The sequence below is a fragment of the Alosa pseudoharengus genome, unplaced genomic scaffold (genome assembly GCF_046254945.1).
Source record: "Alosa pseudoharengus isolate Yale_2024_CS ecotype anadromous, Long Island Sound unplaced genomic scaffold, YU_APseudo_1.1 YU_APseudo_1.1_scf_5, whole genome shotgun sequence".
Classification (NCBI taxonomy): domain Eukaryota; kingdom Metazoa; phylum Chordata; class Actinopteri; order Clupeiformes; family Clupeidae; genus Alosa; species Alosa pseudoharengus.
In genome coordinates this window covers 7,930,473-7,938,863 of record NW_027468837.1, presented here as the reverse complement: position 1 = coordinate 7,938,863, position 8,391 = coordinate 7,930,473, and the positions used below count along the sequence as shown (strand labels likewise).

The window sequence follows — 8,391 nt, the reverse complement described above, 5'->3', positions numbered from 1 at the left end:
TTTATTTTGTGTGTGTGTTTTATTTTGTCATGCTTGGCTGAATAATGTTTTGACCTTTCGGTCTTCTTCAGATTCGGCAGAAAGGTCAAGATGGTTATTCAGCCAAGCATGCCAAAATAAAACACAAAAAAGGGAAAGAATGGAGAAGTGTGCGGACTTGTTTGTGACATGAGCAGCAACTGCGGTCCTGTAGCCTGGCTGACCGCCCCACCCCGGCACTAGAGCTCACCTGCTTTGAGTTATTAGCTGGCAGCGGTCTGCTGCTGCATGATGTAGAGGTTGTTGGGGTCGTTGTTGGGGTCGGCGTGCGGGCCGCAGTGGCCTTCGCCTCTGGACACAGAGGACACGTTGAGACACACACTACACAACGGCGGCGCACGCGAGCAGTGGCGGCGGCAGGAGAGGCGTCAGCGGCAGCAGCGGGGGCATCAGGGGCCGAGACACAGAGGTGGGCGAGGCGGGCAAAGGGCCGGCGGGCGGCACCACAGTCAAGCAGCCCACACATGGGCACATGGGACAGGGGAGGTGGGGCAGGTGAAAAAAAGCAGTAGCACAAGCCTTGGTCAGCAACCCACGATGCTTCTGGTGCCCATATTCGATGTCTGGGGCTAGTCTCTGTGATGTGTGCTCATATCTGGTGTGTGCCTTGCTAGGTGCTTTTACTAACACGCATGCATCAGGAGCAGAGAAGCTCCAACTCTGGGTGAGCATTCTGGAGTGACCGGTGTAGCTTGTTGAGCTGTAACTCTCTAACTGTGGCTTAGCGTGCAGTTTAGTTTACTGCAGGTGTTAGAAATGAGAAATGTAACTATGTGCTGTAACTATGTACTGAGTGCACTGATATTCAATTCAGGTTTTTCTAGTATTGTGCTCACTACTGTATACTTTCAACGCACAGTGAATAGGGGAGTGATACAGTGCAGTAATAAAGGGTATGGCTTACCTGTTGTCGTTGATGTCTGTGGCATTTCCTGTGAAGGCATGAAACAGCATCATGTTAGAGTGTAGGACAACATTGATTGCTCATGTATCGACCTGTCTTCATCTACTATACTATGATATCGTAGTCTGTTACTGGACGTTACGCATTTCATTGGCAAAGAGAAAACAGTATATAAAGCTGTTGAGAGGTGAGCTAGGCAATGCTGAATAAAGTATGACTCAGAACTGAAAATCAAGCTTTGTGTGTGAACGGTGGGTGACTTAGCACCCCTGCCTGTGACTGTAGGGTGCTACATTGAGCTATATATATGCTAGCCTCATAGATCACGTTCTCTCGATTACAGCGCGGTGCTCACCGTTGGCCACATTGAGCTGATGGGAGTCCGATGTCTCTGTGGAGTTGACTGTGGTGTTGCTCACCTCCACTGGGGCCCTGTTGGGGAGAATTACACAGTCATTCAGACAGAGGGACTTGGGGAGAGAGCGGGCCGATCACACTTGCATTGAATGCTGACGCTTCCCAATTCCCTTCTGGTGGATTACAGTAGGCACTGGTGCGTTTCTCGCTGTGGTGGTGGCATTAACATAAAGTCATATTTGGATACACTCCACTTTCCTAAGGAGTTTGTGTGCTGCTCTCCCTTCAGTTTACCCCAAATAAGGTTTCTTTCTGCCGTAAGATGAGCTTGGTTTCTCTAAAAAAAACGGTTTTATCATCAGGCCTTCAGTCAGAGTTAAGTATCGAGGGCAGACTGTCATATTTCCCCACTGACACTAATGACTCGAAATTGGCGGAGAGCCCTTGAGTGGCCCTTGCAGAGACTCTCCTAAGAGAGGACACTGCATTGGATTGCAGCAGTACCCTCACGTGGCCCTCATTAGCTACACCTCTCGCCAAACTCAATGTGCTGAGTCACCTGTCGGTCTGGCCACTTAAAGGAATTATCCGGAGTAAAATGCACTTTAGATCGATTTATGGATGATTGGGGGTACATACGTTGAGTTGACATCAAAATCATGTAATTCGGATGTGTTTTGAGAAAGTTCGATTGTACCGTTTTCAGTCAAAACTCGTAGCCTGGAAGTGAGCAGGGCATATCAATTTTTATTTTATTTTTATACCTTTATTTTATTTTTATACCTTTAGGTCTTTATGTGGTCGGATAGAGAGTCCAGAATGAATTTCATCAAGCCAGTACCTTTCCGGAAATGTTGCCATCTTTGCTGCCATTTTTGCTGCCATCTTCAGGGGAAAGTCCGTAGGAGTCGTGTGTTCTGGAAATTCACAATTTCTTCGCCGTTTAAAAAAAAAAAAAAAAACATAGTCCAGTCCATACAACTTCATTCAATTTCGAAAGAAATACTGGACTATGTTTTTTTTTTTTTTTAAAAACGGCGACGAAATTGTGAATTTCCAGAGCGTGTTACAACACACTCAGCAATCGACTCCTACGGACTCCTCCTATGGCTTGATGAAATTCATTCTTGACTCTCTATCCGACCACATAAAGACCTCAGGATACTTCGGTTTGGCTTTAGGGACCCTCTACTCACTACCACGTAAGTGTTATGTTGTTTGGAACTGTAGAAGAGGTATAAAAATAGCATTTTGTAGCGGCAAAATTGATATGCCCTGCTCACTTCCAGGCTACGAGTTTTGACTGAAAATGGTACAATCGAACTTTCTCAAAACACATCCGAATGACATGATTTTGATGTCAACTCAACGTATGTACCCCCATTCATCCGTAAATCGATCTAAAGTGCATTTTACTCCGGATAATTCCTTTAATTGCCAGCAGAGTGCTTCTCCATGAAGAAACAGACACACAGAGAGATAGAGAAAGAAAGAGTAAGAGTGATGCAGGCCAGCGGGGGTCAGGGGTCAGGACTCACGTGATCTTCTGTGTGGTGCTGGGGTTCGGGGGCTGCTGCTGGGTGCTGGCCTGGGGGCTGTTCTGAAACAGCACGTTGCTGAAGGCGATGGGGTGGTCACTGTTGCGCATCACCAGTGGGTTGGTGGGAGAGGCAACGGAGAAGTGGCCAGGACGAACAGGCTTGGCTACGCATGACAGGAGAAAAGAACAAGAAAAGAACATTAACAAATACAGCACCAACGTACATAAATAATATGAAACATGCAATATTACTGTAACAGCACAGTACAGAGTGTGGGATTCAGGCAAAACTGAGATGCCATACTGTCACGTTCAGGGTCTGATAACCAAATGGCCTCACTAGTGGTGTCTTCATAGGATCCTTCTAACTTCCTTAGGCTTATTCTTTAATATCCATGCATTATATCATTATGTGCATTTCATACACGTGTATCAGACACTGTGTATTACGTGATGTGATCTTATTTGGACGCTGGCGTGGCTGGCGTGGCCGGCTCACCGATCTGTGCGGCGTGGGGACGCCTGAGCGGGTTGCGGGCCCTCATGACGTCCTTGATGCGCTCGACCTCCTGCTGGTAGCGCCGGCGGTCCTTCATGGCGCTCTCCTTGGCCTCTTTTAGTGCACCCTCCAAGGCCTTAACTCGCTCAGCCGTAGACCGAAGACGTTTCTCCAGTTTAGGAAGCTCACAACGCAGATCTGCATTGTCACGTACCAGCTGTTCAACGGGAGGAGGAGAGAAGGGTGGGGGGTGTAGCAGAAGGGAGAGAGAAAGATTTTTAATTTCACAGATAAAAAAAATAAAAATGTGATGAGAGGAGCAATCCATAGCCATTATGGTTATTCATGCATATCATTCTCAAAGACGAACAGTATTGCTAATTGTGTGAATAGTTTGTCTGTTTGTTTTTATATCGGTTCAAGACTTGGTTATCAGTCTTACTAGGGAATAATTAAAGCAAATATGTAATGCAAATAAAGCATTCAAGAATTTAAATGAATTTAATTTTAAGAGAGAGAGAGAGAGAGAGAGAGAGAGAGAGAGAGAGACAGAGGTTAAAACAAAAGTACGGAAATGAAAAAGAATAGTGCAAGGTTAACACCAAACACCTGTGCTGTGATTTGACAGCATTCGTTTGCATGAGAGAGACAGAGAGAAAGAGACTAGAGAGAGAGGGAGAGAGAGGGAGAGAAAGAGAGAGAAAAAGAAAGAGAAAGAGAGAGAGAGCGACAGATGTCAAACCCCAAATATTTCTCATATTTCCTACCTCCGACAACTACAAAAACCCCATGTGCCTCAGTAGTCCCTTGTGCCTGCATATATAGGGCAGAATTACCATACTGCTGCCGTGACATTCCCGTACTCTCCAAATGTTTTCTCAACTCTGAGAGCATTGGCATAAAAGAAGCCCACGTGCAATTTTAACAGATAATGAAGAGGATGGGAATTGCAGCTGCTCACTGGAGAGATGAGATCCACTCCAGCCTTGATCTCAGGATTTATTGATTTACACGTGAGCCTCTCTGTCAGTCTCTCTGTCTGTCTGTCTCTCTCTCTCTCTGTCTGTCTGTCTCTCTCTCTCTCTCTGTCTGTCTCTCTCTCTCTCTGCTTGCCTGAGTGAGTAAGCACATTAACAGCCTCTAACAGCCCCATGGAGGCTGCTGCTTTTAGGAGGACGCTGCTGCAGCACTGCAGAGATTTGCTTCTGCTGCCTCGGTCCCATTGAAAAGACAAATCCTCTAAGAATCAGAACTTTTGTAGCCTGTGTGTATCAGTATACAGTATACTCTTTTGATCCGGTGAGGGAAATTTGGTCTCTGCATTTATCCCAATCCGTGAATTAGTGAAACACACTCAGCACACAGTGAACACACAGTGAGGTAAAGCACACACTAATCCCGGCGCAGTGAGCTGCCTGCAACTACAGTGGCGCTCGGGGAGCAGTGAGGGGTTAGGTGCCTTGCTCAAGGGCACTTCAGCTGTGCCTACTAGTTGGGGTGCGAACCGGCAACCCTCCGGTTACAAGTCCGAAGCGCTAACCAGTAGGTGTGTGTGTGTGTGTGTGTGTGTGTGTGTGTGTGTGTGTGATAAAGATGTCTGTATTTGTAAGTGTCTGTGTCTATGCTTATGTAAATATATGGATATCTACTTGACATGCTTGTCAAGCTACATTATTTATGCATTCTTTTTCTTGAGGTTGATGACAATGAGGAGAATCAATCTCAATCTACTTAACTGCCTTCATTTAGTAACTATTGAAATGAGATCAGTGGGTGTGACCAACCCATCTTGAGGATCTGAGCTCAACTGTGCCCGTTTGCAGGGTGTCTGTGGTGCCAGGAAGAGAATGCCATACTGCAGTGGTTCAGGGTTGCCAAGGAAATGAATGTAGGAAACTGTGAAGGTGTGTGCATGTGAAAGGAGTGAGATGCGTGTGTGTGTGTGCGTGTGTGTGTGTGTGTGTGTGTGTGAGTGTGTGTGTGATATTTGTGTGTGTGTGTGTGTGTGTGTGTGATATTTATGTGTGTGTGTGTGTGTGTGTGTGTGTGTGTGTGTGATATTTATGTGTGTGTGTGTGTGTGTGTGTGTGTGTGATATTTATGTGTGTGTGTGTGTGTGTGTGTGTGTGATCCAGGGCTAAAGATCGAACCACCACCGTATCCATCACAGAGCTGCAGTATGCTAATTGCTAGCTGATAATGCTATTGTAGCCCTCTCAGAAGAGGACCTACAGTGCACCTTGACTGCTTTCGCAAAAGCGTTTTGTGTGTGTGTCTGTGTGTGTGTGTGTGTGTGTTCTAGCCTGCAGCTTTGTAACTCTGCCCACTATCACAGTGACAGTCTGCAGAAATGGGCTTTTGGGAGAAGGACTGGGGGCGGGGAGAGGAAGCCAGTGATAAAGGGAGAGAACGACAGTCTGAATCTGCGTGTGTGTGTGTGTGTGTGTGTGTGTGTGTGTGTGTATTTCTTTGTGTGAGCAACTATCTGTGTGGGAGGGTGTAAAAGTACTGTGTGCAATACGTATACAGTATGTCCTGTGTGCCTGTGTCTGTGTGTGTGTGTGTGTGTGTGTGTGTGTGTGTATGTGTATGTGTGTGTGTGTGTGTGTGTGTGTGTGTGTGTGTGTGTGTGTGTGTGTCTGTGTGAGTGTGTGGTGATGAATGGACAAGCGACTATCTGCAATTCATTTCATTTGTCTGAGGCAGGCCAGCCGCTGTGTGCCAGGGCACACCTATCTGCGCTGGCATCTCTCTCTGTGTGCTGCAGCAGCCCCAGTGCCCGCTGAGCCCCACTCGGCTAGAATTACTAGCTCTGTGGCATCGACCGCCGTGATTGATGACAACGTCGCCATTTGGCCCTGCCCACTGGAAGCCAGGGGGACTGAAAGGAAAGGAGGGGAAACTAGCACGCTAATGGTGCTTGTGTAACTAGCGCTGCACCCCCCACACAAGCATCGCAGAGCGCCTTGATTAAGGGCACAGGAACAGAGGGGTAGTGGGAATGATGAATGGACATAATGCTGCACTACACCCATCTAAGGATGGTGCTACTTCTTCTTAAACATATAATTACCTAACCACTCCTGTTAGCAGGTTGGTTGGTGTGATGCAGTATGTTGTTGTTGTCATCCTATTGTGCAACAGCGTGGTGGAGGAATGCATGCTGAAGTAGAGGTGCTGGTCAGAAGGTTATCACATTAAAGCCAGAGTAGAAACACACTCTGATCTCTTGATATATTTAAAGGCCGACGTTTCAACTAACAGCCTTTATCAAGGTTCCATCAGGGTTATTCTGTGCAGTGATAAAATATCAAATCTATTCTTTTCAGTTGAAATTTCTAAACCCTAATAGGAAACCCCAGTTACGAGTGGGAACAGACTCCACCAAAAATACATATTTAACACCTTGATAATATTTCAGCTTGTTTTTCCAGGGATCTTTCATTCAGTGCCTGGAATATCACTACGCACTGGAAATGCTGAGTATGTCCTCTGTTTCCCCTCATCTCCTCTGAAATGATTATGGAGACCCGTGGGGTTCTGGGAACGGACATATTGGCTAGCCCATGAGGTGGCGGAAAGATCAATGAGCTGCTCCCAACAGCATGTATGTATGCGAGCCATAGCACAACACAGTTCAGTGTTCCTGGGGCCGGCTGCTGCTTGTGTAATATAAAGCCTGCTCATCACAGGGAGCTGGTTCTGTGCGCGCCTGTCATTTAGCGGCTGTTTTGTCTGAGGCTGAGCTGTGCTCTGCTCTGCCCCCGCCGGTGGAGGAGGCCTGAATGAGACATAAAGAGACCTGGGCGTCGGCGACACAGACAGTGGGGACACATAATGAGCCAACTGCACTTCCTCTCTGACAGATGGAGCAGAGAGAGGAGGGGAGGAGAAGAGAGGGGGAGTGGAGAAGAGAGGAGGGGAGGGGAGGAGGGGAGAGGAAAGGAGGAGTGGAAGAGAGAGGAGGAAAGAGGGGGAGAGGAGAGGCAGACCAACAGGCGGAGACCCCAGATTGGCCAGAATAATGATCTCTTTAGTGGCAGACATTAATAGGCAAATGATCACACACATGCCCCACCCCAGAAAACAGACACACACTCTCGCGCACACACACACACACACACACACACACACAGACACACACACACACACACACACACACACACACACACACACACACACACACACACACACACCCACACACACACACACAGCTTTGCATTGGAACATTTTGGGATTATCTTTGGATCACCGAACACATCTCTTAGTTAACACTGCAGTCTCTGCCCACAACACAGATTGTAAAATTCGCTGACCTGTTTGTGAACTTTTGTAAGCTGGTCCAGGTTGTTTTCAAGAAAGGAAATCTTCTGTTTCTGGGTGGAAGACCCCCCACTATCATCAGGCTCCAATTCGGAGCTCTGGAGACACAGGAAGAGGGATTTGTCAGAGAGTGGTCTCAGACCGGGAGAGAAAGTACTTAGTATCAAGTACTTAAGCAAGTTTCCCTCTCTCTCTGGCACTTACTCGTTTAACCCGCGTCGTGAGGTCTTGAACAAACAGCTTCCTAAGGTTGTGCAGGGTCTGGAGTTCGCGGGCCTTTAGGGGAAGATGAGAGGACTGTGTTAAAACAGGGGACAAATCCAGTAGCAGCAGGATCCTGGAAGCATGATCAAGAAGCAGCATAATCCACCATGTTCTACCAAGGGTTCTACCGTGTACAGGGATTTCAGTGAGAGCTATCAAGGTTTCTCAATATACAAAATAGACAGATTTCTCAATCATCTTATCACTTTTTTATCAAAGCAGTTTCTCCCCATCTTGAACAAATAGCAATGCTTTAGTACATCCATGCAATTGATTTTTCTGTCTGTTGTTTCTGTCTGCTGTTTTTTGTATTTTCATTTGCTAATGTCATGTTGGTCAAAGTGCACTATGGTTCCCTGCTGAATAGTCCTACCCCATAAAACAAACTGGCCTGATTTCATCACTTCTGTCATTACATGCAAATGTGTTGAACTAGCTGTCATACTAGCTGTAACTAGTTGTCAT

At 46.8% G+C, this 8,391-nt stretch overlaps 1 protein-coding gene across 1 annotated transcript in view; it reads right to left on the bottom strand.

The window, feature by feature from the left end:
- Window positions 1-242: 242 nt before the first annotated feature.
- The window catches only part of LOC143104530 (kinesin heavy chain-like), a 37,936-nt gene continuing 29,787 nt past the window's right edge, over window positions 243-8,391 (bottom strand). The window contains exons 22-28 of the mRNA XM_076268628.1: window positions 7,867-7,938; window positions 7,656-7,760; window positions 3,340-3,556; window positions 2,839-3,004; window positions 1,299-1,375; window positions 944-971; window positions 243-330 (exon numbers count right to left, since the gene is read on the bottom strand). Coding sequence (XP_076124743.1) covers window positions 243-330; window positions 944-971; window positions 1,299-1,375; window positions 2,839-3,004; window positions 3,340-3,556; window positions 7,656-7,760; window positions 7,867-7,938 — 753 coding nt within the window. The remainder of the gene's footprint in view (window positions 331-943; window positions 972-1,298; window positions 1,376-2,838; window positions 3,005-3,339; window positions 3,557-7,655; window positions 7,761-7,866; window positions 7,939-8,391) is intronic.